General features: G+C 44.3%; 1 protein-coding gene and 1 pseudogene across 1 annotated transcript in view; both read right to left on the bottom strand.

Moving 5' to 3' along the window:
* Positions 1-421: 421 nt before the first annotated feature.
* On the bottom strand, positions 422-11,940 carry LOC147343752 (exocyst complex component 3-like; annotated as a pseudogene).
* LOC147343751 (potassium channel subfamily U member 1-like) overlaps positions 9,957-21,692 on the bottom strand; it is a 27,627-nt gene continuing 15,891 nt past the window's right edge. Inside the window, exons 6-8 of the mRNA XM_086380421.1 lie at positions 21,503-21,642; positions 15,004-15,198; positions 9,957-12,596 (exon numbers count right to left, since the gene is read on the bottom strand). Of these exons, the coding sequence (XP_086236547.1) occupies positions 12,438-12,596; positions 15,004-15,198; positions 21,503-21,642 (494 nt within the window). The 3' untranslated portion in view covers positions 9,957-12,437. The remainder of the gene's footprint in view (positions 12,597-15,003; positions 15,199-21,502; positions 21,643-21,692) is intronic.

Here is a 21,692-nt window from a genome sequence, read left to right as displayed (position 1 = left end):
CTGGTAAATTTCTCCAGTTTGTTTTCAGGTCTGTGGAGAAGTTTCAACTCTTTTATTAAGCAGCAGGGTGGAGACCCCCAGGGAAGGAAGACAGAGCCTCTTCCTTCTCCACATGTCTTTTCCACTGTGATAAACGTTCAACCATAAGGCATTTTCCAGCAGAGTCCTGCCTCTCAAAGGATATTTACACAGAAATGAGAGAGCTAAAGGAACCACAGGCAGTAGGGCACTTGTTCTTCAAAAAGCCGTGTGTTCTGACATCTTGCAGACATCAGCTAGACCCCACAGCAAACAAACACGAGGGCCTGAAACACCCACTGAGAACCACCAGAATCTCTCGCTTTAGCACATTTTTGAGGGTGGGGGTGGTGCATGCAGAATGAGCTACACAAAGCTGGAAACCATCAGGCTACTTGAGAAGTCACACCACGTTCAGACTGAGAGTTATGATTCCCTTGAAGATGGGCACATAGCTTGGATTTCCTGCCATCAGGCCCTGCTCCAGAGCCTCACTGATGGTTGACTTCATGTCCTGGTAGGTGCCCCCTTGGGTGGCCAGCAGTGGGCCAATGCAGTCATCCTTGGTGTCTGGGTATTTGCTGATCAAAGTTGAAACCTCCAGGCAGAGCACAGAGGGTTTGCTAATTTGATGACTTCTGCAAGGGTGGCAGTAGTGATACTCTGCCCACCTGCACCTTTACCAAATCTGGAGACTTCCGGAACAAGAAGTGGAGCTGTTCCGCCTCCCTGACGGTCTTGTGCTACCTGGTGCTCCAGGATGAGATGTGCTTCTGCGTGGTGGCCGATAGGGACCCCACCCCCACTTGCTGTCACCCTCTTTCTATATGATTTTGAATTTTGGCAACATCATTGAAATATGCTTCCATAGTAACACAGACAATGGCTACAGTTTTGAGCCTAACAGCCACTTCTTTGCCATTGGCTCATCTAGATGTTGCTCCAGATCCCAAAAGACCTCCTCCAGGTAACTGCTGCAGCCTTCTTGCAAAAATGGAATCTAAAACCCCATCCATATTTGGTTCACGCTTCCATTTCATTTTTTTAAGTTAATTTATTTTAATTAGAGGATGATCACTTTACAATACTGTGGTTTTTGCCATACATCGACATCAGTCAGCCACGGATGTGCATGGGGCCCCCCCATCCTGAACCCCCCTCCCACCTCCATCCCCATCCCATCCCTCTGGGTTGTCCCATTGCAATGGCTTTGAGTGCCCTGCTTCATGCATCAAACTTGGACTGGTCTTCTATTTTACACATGGTAATATGCATTTTTCAATGCTAGAAAGATGGGAATATATTCATGGCAGCAAAAGAGACACAGATGTAAAGAACAGACTTTTGGACTCTGTGGGAGAAGGTGAGGGTGGGATGATTTGAGAGAATAGCCTCCATTTCATTTTAAAAATACTTTCTCTTTAAACTGACCAGGAGTTCCGTAAACGTCTGGCAGTTGTGACAATTGCTGTCATATCCTGAACATAACATAACCCGTAACAGCGTGGGTGTTGCCAGTATTTCAGATGTTCTATCTACAACTGAGTTTCATCTCTATAAGAGTCAAATTCATAGAGTCAGAAAGTACATTGGTAGATGCCAGGGCCTGGGGCGGTGGGGTGGGGAGTCAGTGTTTAATGGGGACAGAGTCTCAGTTCAGGAAGGTGGAAGATTCAGGAAATGGATGATGGTGAGAGCTGCACAACAATATGAATGTACTTTAGTCTCCTGAACTGTACAGTTAAATATGGTTAAAATTGTACGTTTTATATTGTGTGACTTTTACCAAATGCAAGATTTTTTTAAAAAGAAAGAATTCATTTACTGAAAACACTAACTAGTTCCTTTATCTTAAAATCTTCACTTATCTGGGTAACAACTTAAAGAATCTGTTGGAAAATCTAGAAGATGATGGCAGGGAGTGTTCCCACGTGGGTCAGCTCTGGGCTCAGTCTCTTTCATGCCATCCTTAGTGTCTGCATCTAGTGATTTCTGCAGCCAGAAAACGGTGTTTGAAGAGGGAGCTGACATGGACATACGCAGCAGTTCAGACACCACATCTGAAGGAAGTATAACCTCTAGGGCACTGACGTCCATTTCTGGGACCAGCTCCATGTTCCCCACCATCTCTGTGCTTGTGTTGGTGTTCAAGACCCACGTCAAACAGGCTCATCATTTCTTTTGCTTCTAGATCTTCCCACGAGATTTGTATCCAGGTTCTCAGAGCTTGGTGGTTGAGGAGGTTTTTGAAAATCTCCTAATGGGGAGGAAAGCACTCAATCATGGGGTTTTTGGTAGCAATGAGGTCATCCAGGACATGCTTCCATATGACTTCCAGGTGGGAGATGGACCACTCCTTGTTGGATAACCTGCGGTCTGCCTCTGTGCCCTCAATTCTAGCAGCCTTGATTCTGTCCAAGAGCACAAACATGGTTGTTGTTCAGTTATGTCTGACTCTTTGTGACCCTGTGGACTGCAGCACACCAGGCTCCCGTGTTCTTCACTATCTCCCAGAATTTGCTTAAATTCATGTTCATTGAGCTGGTGATGCCATCCAACCATCTCCTCTGTCAACCCCTTCTCCTCCTGCCTTCAATCTTTCCCAGCATCAGGGTCTTTGCCAATGAGTCGGCTCTTTGGAAACATTTCCTCCTTCCAATTCTTGGACCTTCTAGGAAGAACAAAGCTAGTTTGCATTTTTTTTTTTTTTTGGTTAAATATGCACCAATTTTTCTTTCCTTGCCAGATCCAGACAACAGAGACCAGCAAAATGGGGTCACAGGGACGGTGGCCAGGGACTTCTGTAGCATCATCCACAGCTGCTTGGCCAGCTCAACTGAGATCCCCTGTTTTCTCCTGAAGGAGCTATGGATGAGGGTCATGTCCACGTGGTGGTGCTTATGCATCAGCTCATCCCAGGGGCACCCCTGTTTCAGGTCCCTCAGGTTCCAGGGGGCCTGCAGGAGCACCCCTTGCTTAATGAAGTCCAGGGACTCCCTCACAATCTGGGGCCCCAAGAAGATATTCTTGAGGTTCTCCACAGCTGTAGTGAGCTGTCTGTGCTGCACGATTGCATCCTCCATCCGTACTTTTTTGTTTGACTGTGCTGCATCTCACTGCAGCACGCAGGGCTTCTCTGGTATGGCACAAGCACTTCTGCATTGCGATGGCTTCTCTTGTGTTGGAGCATGGGCTCTAGAGCATGGGGGCTCAGTAGTTGCTTCACAGCACGTGGGATCTTAATTTCCCAATCAAGGCTCAAAGCCGTGTCCCCTGCCCTGGAAGGAGGGTTCTTTAACTGATGGACCACTAGGGAAGGCCCCATCCTTCACTTCCTTGATGCTGTCGACCAATGGTGTGGATGATCCTTCCCTCTCTAGTCCTTGCTGATCTTGGCCAGGGCCCTCAAGATGTCTGTGACTTTATTCAGTGCATTTTGGAGCTGGTTCCAGCCCATGTGGTTCCCCGCATGGCTCGCCGTCCAACTACGACTGGATAGCATCCTCAGTTCACACAAGCCTTTCTCCGGACCTGTCTTCTGTGGTACTGCTCCACTTTGTCCTGCTGCTCCAGGCCCCAAAGCACCCCAGCAACCTTTAAAAAAAATTTTTTTTTAATTATAGAATAATTGTTTTACAATGTTGTGACGGTTTCCGTCATACAGAATCAGTCATGACTGTGTATATATCCCCTCCCTCTTAAGCCTCCCTCCTTTGGGATCATTGTTGCACCAGCCTCCCAGACTGTCTCCTTCCTGGTTAGCAAGCAGGCAGAAGCCCCTCCTTCCCTGCGTCAGAACAACATTATCCCTCAGCTCTGCCACTGGTGTCCTGTGGGAAGTGGCATCCAGTTTCTTGAACGTGTCTGTTACAGTTACTTTAGAGTCTGTCTTGCGTAGTATATCTAGATCATTTGTGAGTCGTCTCCATTATCTGTTTCTTTCCTCTTGATTTGAGGCCATTTGAATCTCTCTAATATCATTCCTGGGCTTCCCTGGTGGCTCAGCAATAAAGAATCTGCCTGCAATCTGCCTGCACAGAAGACTCTGGTTCGATCCCCAGGTTGGGAAGATCCTCTGAAGGAGGGCATGGTGACCCACTCCAGTAATCTTGGCTGGAGGATCCCATGGACAGAGGAGCCTGGCGGGCTACAGTCTATAGGGTTGCAAAAGAGTCAGACGTGACTGAAGCATCTTAGCTTCAGTAAATGGTAATTATTTACTTATTTATTGAAGGCAAAAAAAGAAATAAAAGATACTGTGGACAATGCTGCGTCTCAGAAATCTGAAGGCAGCAAGGCTTGTTGGTCTGTCTGGAGGCTCATTTATCTTGCTCAAGAAAAGCATCAAACAAGGCAGATATGAGACTGACTCCAGTTATTTTTATTGAATGTTGGATTCTGTACATAAAAAAGTGTAGAGACTCTGAATCATGCTAACTTCCAGCAGAAAGAATCTATTGACTTTTTTACTCAGTGAGTTACTTAGAGTAGGGGTTGGTCCCCTTGATACAGTCTAGGAATGGGAGGCATTAAAGCTGATTTCAGGCTTTGTGAGGACTGGTCTACTTCTAGTCTGAAGTCGAATCCCGAAGGAAAAGCGTTCAAGAATCTCAACTGAGAACACTGGGCCCATCGCCCTCATCCAGCCTTGGATGCCAACTTCATCCCACCAGCACTTTGAAACTGGCCGAAGCTCTGCTTCGCTTTTTAGATTCTTCATTGGCCTTTCCTTTTGTTTGCTGAGCCTCTTATGTTGGAAATATCAGTAATAAATAATATCCTCAAGCACACACTCATTGTTTCCATTCTCTTTTCTCTAAAACTTAGTCCCTTCAATTCCCACCTGCCTGGATAAACCTCACCTCCATTTTTTTTCCCGTCCACCCCCATGTGTCTGCTGAATGCCCTTAACCTTGAATTCCAACCTGATCTCTTGCTTGGTCTCACTTGGCCAATGCCCTGAGGGAAAAACATCAGAGAATGGTGAACTCACCTCAGTGCTTTTCTTTTCTCTTGGATCTTAGCCTTTGAAGTTCTTACTGACTGTGTGGCTCTATGATTACTTCAAACAGGTATTTTAAAATCTTTTTAAACCAATTTTAAACATTTTTTCTTGGAGTAGGGGTTCATCTGCTATAGTTACTCTCTCATGACTATGAGAAACATATTTAACAGCATCATATTTTATGTAAAAATCAGAATTCTCAATTTCTCTTAAAATTAAAAAAAAAAAATTCTGGACATCTGGACCCACATTCTTGCATAGAAATAATGGCTACAGGTAAGTAGTCTCTGTCCTCAACTTTTAGGTAAGATGCTCTGCAGTTTTATTATGTGGATCACTCACTGAGCCCTGAGAGTGAAAAAAGAAGTCCGCAGTCAAGATTTGAGTGATGCTAATACCTAATCACGTTGTATAAAAGGCAAGTTGAAGGGAGTGTTGAGGATGCATAGTCAGGAAAGTGAATGGACGATTAAAAGATGGTTGTATCACGCAACTCGAGAGAAGAGAATGTTTCCGAATGGGACAGGGGTTGGGAGGATCAGCTGTGCTGAATCCCACTCAGGCTGCAAGTTGGACAGTACTTAATACTCTCCTCAACCCAGTGACTTCAAAAGAACTGATGATCTTACGGTCTTTTTAGCAGAATCATGGGAGTTGCAACCAGAGCCTGGGGTGGCTTAAGGAGTGAATCAGAGCAGTGGGAATCAAGCAGTGATGTAGATGACTAGTGAAAAAGCCTGGCCGTGTCAGGAAGGCAAGAGAAAGACTGGCGTCAGGAAGGAAGGCGGCCAAGGAATACATTTCAGTGGTCCTTCTTCGCTGCTTTCTTGATGCATCTGCTGGCCTTTCCCGGGTTTCCTGCAAGATGAAATGTGGCAAAGATATTTTCTTGAAGATGAGAAAGAGGGAAAGCTGATCAACATTTCATATCTCAGGAAGAAAGTAACAAGCCTTGCTCGGCTCTCCGGAGGCTCCCTGAGGTTGCTGGAGAACAGAGGAAGTGAAGGCAGAGAGAAAAGCCCGACTCTAGCCACTCACCTGAGCTGAGCCGCCCTGCCCTGTATGAAGTCATCCCCCACCCCCGCCCTGACAGAGGTAATGATCAGAAGACAGCAGCGAAAAGGCTGCCTGGTTTTGTCTTTTCAAAAACCAGAGGAGGCCTGGGACATTTCCCTCCCCCGCTCCCCACCCCCCGCCCCGCCACCTCGAGCTTCAGGGGTCTGTTAATTGGCGCCCCAGTAAAATTACAGGAGCAGTCTGCCTGATAATGATTGTAAATGACAGGGACGATCAGGTTTACCTTTTGACGTCCCCAGGGGACTGCGGTTAGTTTAGTCTGAATTTAGCATCAGCTGCTAGGTTCCTTTCTTCTCAGCAGGCAGGGCTGGACTCATCCTGTATCCTTTCAAACCTCATTAGTGTGAGGGCTTTTCCTCCCTCTCTCTCGCCTCCTCTCCTCTCTTGCCCGTGATCCTTAAGCATGCCAATCTAGGAACCCACACAGCCGGCTTTGAGAGGTTCCGCTCTTTGTTTCATTGACCTGGAAGGAATAACCCATGCCTTGGAGCTGAAGGTTGTTTATTATTCCTCCAGGAAAATATTCACCAACTTGACTGAACTTTAACCTCCCTTAACTCCTTTATGGTTTGAAAGGTACTCAGCTTAAGGATTTTATAACTAATTAGAGATGTTTGGAATGTATTGTAGGTCTTAAATAGGAGTGAACACGCCAAAGAGCTAAATGTTGCAGGGCATAGTTTTTATTAAAATCCAAACCTCCAGATCTTCTCATTTGCCAGGAGTCACCACGTGTGCATGTGCTTATGTGCGTATGCATATGTGTATATGTAGGTGTTTATGTGGATGTGCAATTTATATTACAGATATATATCACATACATCTATGTTGCACATATATACATAAACACATATGTACTCCTTGAAAGCCCTGCTGCTCAAAGTTAAACGTATGGATCACTTACACATCTTGTTAAAGTCAGAATCAGATTCAACAGGTCTGGGATGGAGCCCACCTTCAGGTATTGTAGATGTTGCTGGTTTGGGGACCACATTTTGAACACCAAATCCTAAAGAGATCATCACACATCGCCTTCCAGCTTCTTCAGGGTAACCTGGTTGTCCTCCTTCTTAGTCCTTTAAATGCTGCTCCAGTGTTTCTCTAGGCTTACGTGAACCATCCATTGGATAGGCGGCATTTTTGCTATTTCTCAAAATATCTGAAACAAGTACTCTGGTCTCCTGACTCCCATGTCCTTTCTGGTGATCACTGCACTGGTTATTGAAGGTCTATATCAGGGGTCTGGGAAGATGATGGAGAAACTGTAGGGTGACCCATGACCTCCCTCTCATTTATATGATATCTTTTATGTAATACATACATCTCTTAATTTTCTCTGGGGAGGAAGACTGTAGCTTTCATATAATTTCAGAAAGGTCAATGTCTTTTAAAAAAAATCATAAAAACCACTGAGTCACATACTGTTAAATTCATTGTACATTTTATCTTGTCTTCATGTCAGTCCTTCAATTGATAAAAATTGAATAATCATTATGAATTAAGTATCTGCCGTATTACCAAAGGATCTAGTGTTATGACTTGTATTAAAATGTAAAGGGTACATTATATCTCTAGGTAAAGGGTTTGGTTCTAGAGTTATGGTGTCACTTGGCACATAAGTCTAGGAGGCCCTCTGCGAACTTTATTTTTCAAGACTGGCAACAGAAATGCTCACATACTGGCAATGGTTGCATATATCGCCATATTTCTTTAGCCATATTTTTGGTACCCATTCCTCTAAAATGCTGGCAAGTAAAGAACTTTTCATTCAAATTTCTCTGCTACATTGAAAGTGAGACCATTTGAGGGCTACGTTTTTACTCTGAAGGTCCAGAGGCTAAGTTTAGATTAGAAAATAAATATAAAAACTATTAGTCTGTGCATATGAATATGCACAGGGCTTGTCCATCCCTTCCTAGGCATATTTTGTTTCTACTGAAACTGCTATATGGATAAAATGGCTCAGGGAAATGTGGCAAAGAAATAGTACTGTCTTTGCAGTAGATATTTGGTGGTACCTCTTCCTAGGTCATGAACTAGCCTCCCTTCCCTGAGGACAAGTCCTGCACTCAGAGGTACCCTGTTCCTCATCCACTGATAGCTGGGATGGAGAAGCCAAAGCTGAGTCCTCTTCGTACTTTCTTTCAGAAATCAAGATCTGGTACCCTGTTCCTCATCCATTGATAGCTGGGATGGAGAAGCCAAAGCTGAGTCCTCTTCGTACTTTCTTTCAGAAATCAAGATCTGGTACCCTGTTCCTCATCCATTGATAGCTGGGATGGAGAAGCCAAAGCTGAGTCCTCTTCGTACTTTCTTTCAGAAATCAAGATCTGATACACAGAAACAGGACAGTTAAATCTCTGATGTGTCTTCAACTCTAGCTGTAACTTTGGAATTGCAAGGAAATATATTTTGCCGTGTATACAGAAAAACAAAGAAAGTCAATCTGTAAAAAGAGAAAGATGAAGATGACTTAGCTAAACTTGAAAAATTTTAAAAAGGATCCTTGGTCTCTGACAACTTTTCTTACAATCACTCTTTTTTCCCTACGTATATTAATTTCATTACAATGAAAGCTTTCCCAATACAAATTTTTTTCTCATAGATGAATATTTTGTTTCATTTCCTCTACTTGTGTTCTTAGAGGCACATGTTTATAGGTGCTGGGGTTGAATTAACTAGGTTTAAATATGGATTCGATCACTTACTAGCTAAATTCAGTAATTTGGATGCACTCATGCTAAAGTTTGTTGTTTATCTGAAATTAAAATTTAACTGGGTATCCTTTCTGAGAACTCTATTTGTGACATGGTTTCTTCCTTTGTCAAATGGAGGTAGTGATACCAAATTGACAAGGATGTTGTGAAAAACATCAAGGATATCATAAGCATTATGTAAAACCACTTAAGAGAAATAGAGTTTATTATTCTCTTTCCTCCTCCTTTATCCCTGTATCGTATTTATAACACAAGAAGGCACTTCTTACCAGGCTCACCGTGCATGTGTGCTAAGTTGCTTCAGTCTTGTCTGACTCTTTGCGACCCTACAGACTATAGTTGGGTGACAGGCTCCTCTGTCCATGGGATTCTCCAGGCAAGGATACTGGAGTGGGTTGCTATGCCCTCCTCCTGGGGGTCTTCCTAACTCAGGGACTGAACACACATCTCTTATGTCTACCTGCATTGGCAGGTGAGTTCTTTACCACCAGTGCCACCTGGGAAGCTCATGAGGTTCACCAATTGGGAGTAAATACTTCCTGGATGTGCTGAACTTTTACTCTGTTAACAGAGTAATACCCAGGCAAAATGACCTAATGATGCAGTTTACAAGGAAGTGGACTGGTTCCTCTTGGAACACAGGGAAATGTTTTATTACCTCTCGTGAGCTGCCTTTGTTCTTCAGTAAGAGGATCCGGAGGGTTATATATTTCAACCTACCTGACTTCACCCAGGTACCCCATTTGAGGACACTCTAATATTCATTTTTGTGCCAGGCCATGCCTAGGCTTTCATTATACACAAATTGCTTTCCAGTTCAAACAAGTATCTCTCCAAGTGGCCACTCTCATCTCCTATAGAAAGAGATGAGGAAACAAAAAGTAAGAGGGAAAAAGAGAAGATGATAATATACTAGTTCACTAGTTGCTTGTTTGAAGATAAGGAATGTAAGATGCTTGATTTGGGGCTCTTTATGTCTTGTCTCTTATGTCTAAGTCCTTCTCACTTTTATCTTGATGACTCATATCCCCTGTCTGGAGGAAACCCAGTCAAGTACTGAAGAACGTCTTTGACATAGCTCCAACCATCATGTTTCCTGCCTAAGAGATACAGAGCGATGCACTTCCCTTACAGAGGCATTTATCATCTATTTCTTTATTTATCACACCAAGTCCAGTGGGATTAAATCGAACTTCTTTCTCTTCCTAAACAGTGTGGGCTTGCTGGTCTACCCGCCACTGCACAATTGGCGCACGATGGCAGACTTCCATGCTTATCTTCCGTGTTCAAAGTCACCATCTCTGGAGATGCTGTGTAAAGAGTGAGCCAGGGGCCCCTGGGGAATAGCGACAAGTCTAGTCTAATGGTGAAAGGCATAGGCATCTTCCACTGTGGTTTCCTCCATGCTTTCTTTTCCATTTTCTTCCACAGTTTCACCTGGGTATGTGCAATGGTGATGAGATGAATGTTTACTGCCCAGAGTCAATATTGCTTGCTTAGAATCAGTAGCAGGGATTGGTTTGGGCTCCAACAAAGGGACTGGCCTACGGGGCAGTTGTGATACACTCTCCCTGGCCTGGGCAACTAGAGGTGTTTGGTCAGGACTTACGTCTGGGACCGTCTCTTTTTTCAGTGGCATTATATTTATAATCTCATATGGAGCTGAAGCTTTACTATCCTTTTTGTAACAAGAGGTGCTGAAAGGGATGGCGCAGAACACGAGATCCGAGGGCAGCAGGCTGAACTCATTTTCTGGCCGGGTAATCACAAACCTGTAAGAAAAGCCAAACTTGAATTCTGTACCCCTGCAGCTGGGACAGTGTGGGTGCAGGGAGTGACCAAAATAAGAAAGTCAGTTGGCTGGGGGACAGAAAAGGAAAGATTTGTGTTGCCTTGCTTTATTTGGTTTCTGATTAATAATTTAAAAAAAAACAATCTTTGGTGTGGTGCAATAGGAGAGGCCCTGGACTAGTAACTGGGAGACTAGTATTTTCATCCTTGTCTCTGAAACCAACCATCTTTGATCTTGGACATGCTGTCTCCCTTCTGGGTCCTGCTCTTCCCATCATTTTAATGGGAGTGAGGTAGGAGGACCACGGTTTGGGCTAGTCATTTTCTGATGGCTTTTCTAACTCTAGGCTCTGGGCTTGCCTATTCTCCCAATCACCGCAGTCCACAGCATTTCCAGAGGTGTTGGGGGGAAGCGGATGGAGCCCAGACATAGACAGACAGACAGAGATGGAGGGAGGAGATGTCAGTATCATTCATGCTTTCCAGTGCCATTTCCTGAGCATCATACTCCTCTGCCATCTTTGTGGTCAACGCTCTACAGCCATACCACCCTCCCTCTTGACTCATCAGTGTCATCCATAGAGCTCCATGTTTATTTAAGCCTTTGGCACGTGGGATGCGTTTTCTCTCCAACTCCAGGGCCGCCGTCACCTGACGTGCCTGCAGTGCCTGCATGATTTATGACTCCAACAGGCAGACCAATTTCTTTGACTTCCACTCCCCAGCGATCTTTATCTCCTAACCACTTTCCTGGCCACATACTGATGTTATGACTTCCTGACATATCCTGCCGGCTACAATCTTACACTTCAATCAATCACTCTCTGCCCGCAACTTCCCATCACTCTTTCTCTCTCTTGTTTCCTTACTCTGAGGACCACTGATCTTGAATTTCATCAGGATTTCCCATTCCCCTGTCCTTTTGTAGTTTTGCTTCTACGAATCCACCATAAACTCCTTCTTCCATCCTTTGCAGCAATTACTGTACCTTTTACCTCTGTTTCCACTCCCTGTGAACTTTCCCTTCTCTTCTCTCAGCAGGGGCTTAGCCATCTGTTGCTGAGAAATCCTAGTGTTATGTTATGTAAACATTCCCGGAAGCTCAGCCCTCATCTGCAGCCAGGTTGACCTTGGCATCCTTTCTTTCCCTTCTCTTCTCCTTTGAGCCGAGAAATTGTCTTTCTTTGTATTCACCACAATTCCACTTGGAGTGATTTGACTTCCTTCCCCTTTCTCCTGAAACAGTCCATTTCCACTCTGGTATTTTTAATTTCTCCTTCTCTACCAAATCCTGCGCACTCCCACCATGAGACTCTCAGCCTGGAAGTCCATCGCTGTGCTGTCTACAAACGGCACCATCTTTTTTTATTCCTCCTCCCTCCACACATTTTCTCTGTCTTCCCTCCTGCTGTCACATTGATCTTTCTTTAAACTGAAATCTCTACATATCACTCCCAAGACTTAGATGGACCAAGCACAGTGGCTAGAAGAGGCACTCAATAAATACTTACCCAGTGAGCCCAGCAGTGAACAAGTGGATCTTTTCAAAGTGGACAGTGGCTTTCAGCTTTAAAAAGTTGCACAGCCATGGGTCAGGGGTAACTTGCAAAATAATTCAGACTTAAAATCTGGGTGTACATCTCAAACTTCATTGGGGATAAAGATCCCATTCTCTTCACATGGCCAGTACTAACTGGATCCCAATCATCAGGGTTCATTCCTATTATTGATACTGATCCTACATATCTACTTCCCCACACCCTTCATTGCAACGAGAGGCCTTGAATTCTGGCCACCCCTTTCATTCCTGAATGAAGTAGCTTTGGCCTTTATGCTTGGATGGGGGCCCAGCACCTTTCGCACCAGCGTACTTCCCTTTTGTGCTCTGGATTGCGCTCTTCTTCATCTATCATGCGGTATAAGCCGAGGCACAGGATTCCAAGATTATTTAATGAGCCGCAGAATATTTGTCCAAAAGTTTTTCTTGGCTGGGGAGAGAAAAGAGAAAAACACATGCCCAGTGGCACTTAAAATTAAGCCACAGCAAGCACTGGAGTTGTCATCTGCCTTTCCTCCCGGTAGAAGCCTGGAAGACCCGAGAGCCACCTCCTAGTACCTTTGTGGTGGTAAGTGGCCAGGAAACCAGGTTTACCATTAGTCTTGAGCATCTCATACCAGCAACTGTTTCACTCTGGTCTTTGAAGAGCCTCTGATGCACGGGGTGTTGTGAGGTGTTATGCTCGCTTTTATCAATACTGATATGTTTTGGTAACGACTAACAAGGAACAATGAGCGCCAGGTTGGAAATGCTGTTTTCAAGGCATGCCATGAGCTGGGATGTTAAGTGACCTCCAGAGAGCAGTCTTCTTTTGACCCTGCTCTCAGGTTACTGCCAACAAGGCGCTACAAGTGGACCTCAGGTTTCCAAAGCAGCAGCAAATGGATCCTGGGAATTCGAAAACCAACAGTCTGTTTAGGTCCGTGATACCTCAGGGTAAAGAACAGAGCGAGGCCCACACATCAGTGGAGAAGAAAGGGCTTACCAATCCTCTGCCACCTCTGGCACCAACAGGACGTGGCCAGCGGCAGCCGTCCTGGGCTTAGAATTGCTCACAAGTCAACCTTAGACGAGGAGCCCAGGACCACAGAGATTTGAAGGACTAGACCACGGAGGGAGCTTTGGAATGCTGTGTGTACTGGGCAATCAGATGCACAAGGCATGGGGTTCACCCTTCTTGGTGGTACCTGCCGAGACACGGCAGGCACAGAGGCTGGAGGTTTGTGAAGAAGGGGTTCTGCTCATGTCCCTATAAAGGCCAGACTCTGACAGCGACACTGGGGAGCCGAAGGCCACGCCACTCAACACCAAACCCAGGGGCGTCACACTGACAAGTGGACTCCTCTTTGCAGGGCTGGACTTGACTCAGATCCCCAAATGCCAGATGCCTCACTAGAATTTTCCAGAATTATCTTTTCCTTGCTGTAATCCACTGTTTGCTAGTTCTGAGGACCGAGAAAACTCAGGCATTTTTCACTGGCTGGCCCAATAAGATTCTTAGACCGAACACGGAGTCCTTCTGCCTGATTTCAGATGACATGATCCAATTTCTTTAATAGCTAAAGTGTAGGGAGAGTGGGCGGGCCCTTGGTCAGAGTGCCTTAGAGGGACCCTGCTTGGCCACTTGGAGACAATATGGTCTCAGGTAAGTACCTCAGCTTCTTGATCTGTTCAGTGAAATTAAATGATACCTACCTTGTAAATTCTTGGATAGATTAAGTGAATTAAAAAAAAAAAGCAGACAGGCCTAAGCAAATGCTCAGTGAATATTAATCATTACACTTATCATTAGTATCCTTGTCAAAGGACAAAGTTGTTGAACCCCTCTGATGCTTCCAGGGCACTTTATTTTTTGCCTGGAAGATGAGGATCATATCAACTGCTTGATATAGCTCAAGATAAATATAACATGTGAAAATGACTGTAAACTGGAAATAACTATGACTATGTTACATTAATTTTTGTTATCATTGTTATTATTTATACAGTATAAGCTGTCTAAGAACGCAGACAGGTTGGATCCTTTCCAAAACTCAGGGAGGTAAGGACATGGGAAACTATTGTGAGAAAGAAGAGCTGTACAGCCACTTTGGAGAACAGTGTGGAGATGCCTTAAAAACTGGGAATAGAATGGCCACATGACCCAGCAATCCCACTGCTGGGCATGCATTCTGAGGAGACCAGAACTGAAAGAGACAGATGTACCCCAATGATCACTGCAGCACTGTTTACAATAGTCAGGACATGGAAGCAACCTAGATGTCCATTGGTAGATGAATGGATAAGGAAGTTGTGGTACACATACATAATGGAATACTACTGAGCTATAAAAATGAATGCATTTGAGTCAGTTCTAATAAGGTGGATGAACCTGGAACCTATTATACAGAGTGAAGAAAATCAGAAAGAGAAAGACCAACACTGTAAATTAACACATATATATAGAATTTGGAAAGACGGTACCAACAATCCCACATGCAGGGCAGCAAAGGAGATACAGATGTAAATAACAGAATTTTGGACTCAACGGGAGAGGTGAGGGGGGGATGATTTGAAAGAATAGTGTTGAAACATGTTCATTACCATATATAAAGTACATAAAGACTAGTGCGAGTCTGCTGCATGAAGCAAGGCACCCAAAGCCAGTGCTCTGGGACAACCCAGAAGGATAGGATGGGTGGGAGGTGGGAGGAGGGTTCAGAATGGGGGGAACACATGTATACCTGTGGCCGATTCATGTCAAAGTAGGGCAAAAACCATCACAATATTGTAAAGTCATTATTCTCCAATTTAAATAAATTATTATTATTTTTTTTTTAAAAGAAGAGCTGACTCACTTCAATGTCTGACAGGACGGTCTGGTTTAAGGAGAGCAGCCCCAGCTTACACCGCATCTTTCCAGGTAAAATCGTAGAGTAGCTGGTATTCAGCCCAAGCAACTTTTCTTTATCCAGATGTTGTTCCAGCTGAAAATTCATCCCTCCTGTCACTAGCATCTGAAGTAACTCTACAACATGGTAGTTGTAGAAAGCCTGGAGAGCAAGGAGAAGGCACGTACAAAATCAGAAGAGCTGCTCTGTAGACCGTGGAGGTGAGAGAGGTGGGAATTACTGGGTATGGCTGTCAGAAATGGATCCGATGGTTCAAAGCTCTGTCTCTCATTATCATTAATTTTGTTAAAGATTTTTTTTTTTGGACATGGATCACTTTCCAAGTCTTTATTGAATTTGTTTCAATACTGCTTCTATTTTATGTGTTGTTTTTTGGCCTTGAGGCATGTAGGATCTTATTCACTCTCCCACCAGGGATTGGGCCTGGGCCACCTGCCTTGGAAGGTGAAGTCTTAACCACCGGACCACTAGGGAAGTCCCATCATTATCCTTATTAAAATCAACCGAAAGCTGGTGGTTTGGGTATGGTGCTGGGTTAAGCAAAGTGCAGAGAAAATAACACTTACCGTATTCCCGCTCCTGAGGGAGGGCTCTAGCATTAGAAATTAATGGGTAAATGATACTGACACCATGGTAGTCCCCACTTCCAAAAATGATCAGAGGAGAATAGCAGGCCATAGACACCCTAATAATATCAACATGTATTTAAAAATATGCATTTAATGAGACATCAATACATTTTCCTTAGGTGGTGGTTGTTTAGTTGCTGAGTCATGTCTGACTCTTTTTGACACCATGGACTACAGCATGCCAAGCTCCTCTGTCCTTTACTATCTTCTGGAGTTTGCTCAAATTCATGTCCATTGAGTCAGTGATGCTATCTAAGCATCTCATCTCCTAATGGCCCCTTCTCCTCTTGCCCTAATCTTTCCGAGCATCAGGGTCTTTTCCAATAAGTTGGCTCTTTTCATCAGGTGGCCAAAGTACTGGAGCTTCAGCTTCAGCATTTCCTTAGGGGACTATAGATATTATTATTGTCTATTCTTGAATCTTCTGGATGTGGATCTACTTACATTCCTTTTGATTCTGACCTATGTGAAGACAGGTATTATCTCTCATAGCTATTATAGAACACTTCAAAAACTGTATGTGTTGAGTAAATGAATGGAATTTTAGAATATTTGACATCAAAATGAAGCCAGAGATTGATGTGTGGTCAACTTAGTTTGAAACTAGCTTGAGTCGGAATAAGCATAGCCATTTTCTTAAGCTTCTTTTCCAAAGGATTCCTACATAGTGTGTTGACTAGGCAGTGACGTACATGGAAACATCACTGTAATAACTGCCCATGAGGTTTTCTCAAATCTATTGTTATCTATGTAAAGTTTTTAATTTCCTACCTTTGTCTTAGTTAAATTGGGCTTTCATTCCAGTAGAAATAATTTACGTGGCTATATAGCACTTATGTAAAAATCAGTATTTTTGTTTTCATTATAAACAATAGGAATGACTTAATTGCTATTGAGAAATTTTACCATTGACTTTCTCTCTCCAAATTCAGGGATTTGCCTCCTGAAGCCTGGGTTGTGAGAGGGGCCTCTTTACGAGTCTTCTTCTCATTTGCGATCCATCACTCAAAATGCTTGCAGAAAGATTGTCTAGAAATACAAATTTGGACTTTCACTGTCAGACCTCTGCTGGAAAACCGAGCTCAGACTCATTTCTGTGGCATTCAAAGATGCACAAGATCTGACGTTCCCTCCAGGGCACACTGGTCTCTCTGCAGCCGCTCAAGCTACACACTTACTCCTTCATGCCCTTGTTTTGGAACATCGGCTTCATCTTTCCTTTATGAAACTGGCAGACTCTTCACGGGCCTCCTTATCAGAGTGAAATTTTCCTTGCTTTGCGATCCTATGGTCACTGGCTTTTATTCTGCATTTGAGAGCTAACTGTTTGTAGGGAACATATCCAGGTTTGAATCTTGGGCTGGTGTGTTCTAGCAGAATACCTTTGGACAAGTCATGCATTCTCTTAGCCACAGTTTTATGATCTTAAAGCTGACATGATAATAGCCATTTTTGAGCACTATTTGTGGGATTAAATGAGATACGCAGCGTGCACACTGAATTCTATTATCTCTGACATTGGTTCTCAGGGACCTAGATCACCTGGAGTGATATTTGTGAGAGCAGATTTCCAAGACCCCTGATCTACTGGATCAGAATTACCAAAGAGGAGTTGGAATCAAAATTTAAAGGACACCTTTGGTGATTTGGACACCGGTGGTCCTCAAACCACATTGGGAGGAAGCAACGCTGCCTTAAATGAAGTGGTCTTTCAGACAGACATAATCTACTCAATATTCATGTTCTCAGGAGTGCAGTGGACCAAGCAGGTGTAAAAATACTAAGTGCAAAGATGGTTTCAAATAATTAATTATTGTAAATAATTTTAAAAATTGAGTGCAAAAACAGCTGTAAGAATATTGAGTGCAACTGGCAGCTGATTTTTAACAAGTAAATGCGTATTTCTAGGAAAATATAGAGACCACTGGAGAAGGTAAGCTGGGAAAGAATATAATCTAAGTCAATTAAGAGAAAATAAAAAGAATTTCTATAATATTTTTCAGATTAAAGATGACTTCAAATGCTTTCTCCATCCTCACATCCAGACTGCAAAGATTCCCTAAGTGACATTCCTTTCTGTTGTGTCCTGTGACCTCCCAGAAGGATGCTTAAGGATCCGGCTCCCTGAAATCCAGGAGGGTGCAGAGGTTGTAAATCCAGGCTGGGCCACAATCCGTTTAAGAACAAGTGGCCGTGGTGCAGAATGATCAAACATAATGCTGTTAGGATAATTCTCCACTGATTAAAGAAAAAGGTGTAACTTCTAGGGTTATCCTGGTGTCCATGGCTCTGGGGAAACGTACTTTACATATTTAATGGAGAGAGGCTTAGCTTTTGAATATATCATTTCTTCAGTGTTGACATCAAAAGGCTTGCAATTCTATATTGGGGGAAATAATGGGATTTACATGTCACCCTTACCCTGCGAGCTCATCTAATATCCTTATTATTCAGGATTTCATAGCACTACCCTATGGGTCTCTTTCTTTTTTTCTTTCCTCCCTCCCTCTCTTTCTTCATTGTTTCTTTCTTTTTTTTTTTTTTTTACTTTGTCAAGAAAATATGCAAGTTGAAATGTGCTTGAAATAGTCTAGGGCTCCTAAACTTGGAGAATGTTTCTAATATAATCAGATTTACTAGAATTTGGACCTCCAATGCTAGAAAATATTGTAGAAAAGGGTTTTAACTTTGAACTACAATGAAGCTTGAGGTCTCTCTCTTAACCCAGGATATCACTCATTAACAACACAGATGCTAGCAGCCTAGCTACTTGCTGCTTTTTCTTCCAAGAGTTTCTCAAAAGGCCTGAAGACCAAGATTTTTTGAGTAATACTTCTGAGAATGAGGCTATATGGGAGGAAAAACTGAGTGAACTTGAGAAACCAGATAACTTCTGTTACTGTCCTTACCTTCTTATAAGTAAAGGAAAATGCCTTCTCTTTTATGTCTAGTTCTGAAATTCTATTATTATAAAGTTTTGCTCCCATGGATGTGTGTGTGGGGTGTGGTCTGGGTGCCCCACTCGTAGAGTTTTTTATACTTTATTTTTTAAAAATTTGTATTTATTTTTGGCTGTGCTTGCATCCTCACTGCAGCATGCGGGCTACTCTGGTGGTGGCGCGTGGGCTTCTCACTGTGATGGCTTGTTTTTGCGGAGCATGGGCTCTTGTGCTCAAGTTCAGTAGTTGTGGCACACGGGCTTAGTTTTTCCATGACATGTGGGATCTTCCCGGATCAAGGATTAAATCCGTGTCCCCTGCATTAGCCACCAGGGCCCCCTCCAGATTTTAATCTTTATAGCATCGAACTATAAAGGATTTATCAGTTCAGTTCAGTTGCTCAGTCACGTCCAACTTTTTGCAACCCCATGAACTGCAGCATGCCAGGCCTCCCTGTCCATCACCAACTCCCGGAGTTCACTCAAACTCACGTCCATCAAGTCGGTGATGCCATCCAGCCATCTCATCCTCTGTTGTCCCCTTCTCCTCCTGCCCCTAATCCCTCCCAGCATCAGGGTCTTTTCCAATGAGTCAACTCTTCACATCAGGTGGCCAAAGTATTGGAGTTTCAGCTTTAGCATCAGTCCTTCCAATGAACACCCAGGACTGATCTCCTTTAGGATGGACTGGTTGGATCTCCTTGCAGTCCAAGGGGCTCTCAAGAGTCTTCTCCAACGCCACAGTTCAAAGGCATCAATTCTTTGGCGCTCAGCTTTCTTCACAGTCCAACTCTCACATTTATACATGACCACTGGAAAAACCATAGCCTTGACTAGACAGTCCTTTGTTGGCAAAATCCTTTATAAAATATAGAGATTTAAAATTACAGGTTATAGGTGTGTTTCTCCAGCTGGGCCAGGTGTTTACAGTAATATTCCAGGGGATACCTGAAGGTACTGTGTTGGCTGAATCAGAATATTTGGAGGAAAAATCCACTATTTTTTTATTTTAAAAAATGACAGATGTATCAGGGGATAGAAGGGGGAAGTGCATGAAAATCTCAAACATAACGTCAGTGCTTCCAAGTAGGGATGAGTTCACACCACTTTATTCGGGCTCAGCTCTCTCCCAGGACATGTGAGTTTCTTCTCCTTGTGTTTCTCACTGGTGATTTAGCACAGAGCAGTTTTCAGAGGACTTGTGAGGAGGGGGAGGAAACAGAGGCAACCTAGACTGGGGTCGAGGAGGGACCTCACCCTGTTCCAGAAGCTGCAGAGGCGTCAGCCCCCTTCATCCGAGGCAGCCTGTCCTGAACACACCTGTTGGTAGCCCCGCCCTCTGCAGAGGAGGGCACGGGGGAAACACACATTCTGATTCTAATTATAACCTCTGACTCTGCAGCCATGGAAACCAAGCTCTTGGTGCATCAAGCTGGACAGCAGGCAGGAAGAGCCCAGTCTAGAAGATGCTCCTTGGGGAGGGAAATGATGGGACGAAATGGACATGCGGCTGAATGGCAGACAAGACTCCTGACTGGGACCTGGAGACATGACTCAGAACAGAGGGGAACAGGAATCTGGTTCTCTTATTTTCGGCCTGTTGGTCAGATTCTCTAACTTCTAAGTAGTAGTTTCTAAAGTCTTCTTTACAACTGAAATCCTTCTTCTAATCAAGCCGTTTGCAGAAACCTCATGCGGGATCCAGCTGAGAGTAGAGCTGTTCTGATTGGGGGAAAGTGGTGGGGAGACATTGGGAGCTGGAGCACCCTGGTCCCCTTCTCCCTCTCCATCCCATGGCAGCTCTGGAGCACCCCGGGAGGCAGATTCCTCCAAGCACAACCTCAGTGTACTGAAAACACACTCATCATCACAGAAAGAGACTTCTAGAGCAGCAGTGGATCTGGTTGCAAGATCTAACTCTGGAACCTTAGGGATTTGTCACGTGTGAGTGCAGTAACCTTTGGCACCTTATTTACCCCTTTAGGCTTCAGATTCCTGATCTAGGAAACAAGGCTAGTGGGACTTTCCTGGTGGTCCGGTGGTTAAGAACTTGCCTGACAATGCAGGGGACACAGGTTTGATTCCTGATCAGGGAACTGAGACCCCGCATGCCACGGGGCAACTAAGCCGGCGAGCCACAACTCCTGAGCCTGCACACCCCAGAGTCTACGCAGGCACCACAATGAAGAGAGGCCCCCACTCACCACAACTTGAGAAAGCCCATGCCCAGCAATGAAGTCCCAGCACAGCCAAAACTAGATAAATAAATAAAAAGAAGGCTAGGAATTATATCCTCCTAATTGGGTGGATGGGAGAATTAAACAGATAATGTGGGTAAGGCATTTAGCTGAGATCTTGGGCCCAAGGAAAAGCCTGAGGGATGACGTTATGACTGTTCCTAAGGTGGGTTCCCTGGTGGCTGAGATGGTAAAGAGTCTGCCTGCAAAGCGGGAGACCAGGGTTTGATCCCTGGGTTAGGAAGATCCCCTGGAGAAGGGAATGGCAACCCACTCCAGTATTCTTGCCTGGAGAATCCCATGGACAGAGGAGTCTGGGGGCTACAGTCCATGGGGTCGCAAAGAGTCAGACATGACTGAGCGACTAACACACGCTACAAGGTGGGTTCTATGCTGTTGATGTGCATATTCCCCCTGGTATTGAGTGTCCTGGCTCCAAGGGCTTTACGTTTCTAATCTTAAAAATGCAAGCTTGCCTTGCCACACAGTTATGAGAAAAGGCAAAATAATGTCAAGTGTTTCTGGAAAATCAGAGAATGCAGAATTGCGAGGCATCAGTTAGCATCATCCCTGGACACCCACGTGCTCTGCCCCTAGGCAAGGGGCTGGTCGTGTGGGCTCCTGGGCTTTGTGGCACTCACCGTGGCCAGGAGAGAATCTAAGAAGCTGCCAGAAAAGACGGTGCCAGTGGCGAAGGAAGTGCTCAGATGCAGGTTCGTTCCGGAGAAGTTCCATTCCATCCCACTGAGCTGTTCAATAAAGTGGATGTTGGAAGGATTTTCTGCAAGAAAAGAGGCAAAAGGGAAAGGCAGGCAGACAAGTTTAGGAACA

Source organism: Bos grunniens, chromosome 27 (genome assembly GCF_055505025.1).
Source record: "Bos grunniens cultivar Pamir isolate PY7600 chromosome 27, Bosgru_T2T1.0, whole genome shotgun sequence".
Classification (NCBI taxonomy): domain Eukaryota; kingdom Metazoa; phylum Chordata; class Mammalia; order Artiodactyla; family Bovidae; genus Bos; species Bos grunniens.
Note: the sequence above shows the minus strand (reverse complement) of the source record. Positions and strands in the feature narration are given on the sequence as shown.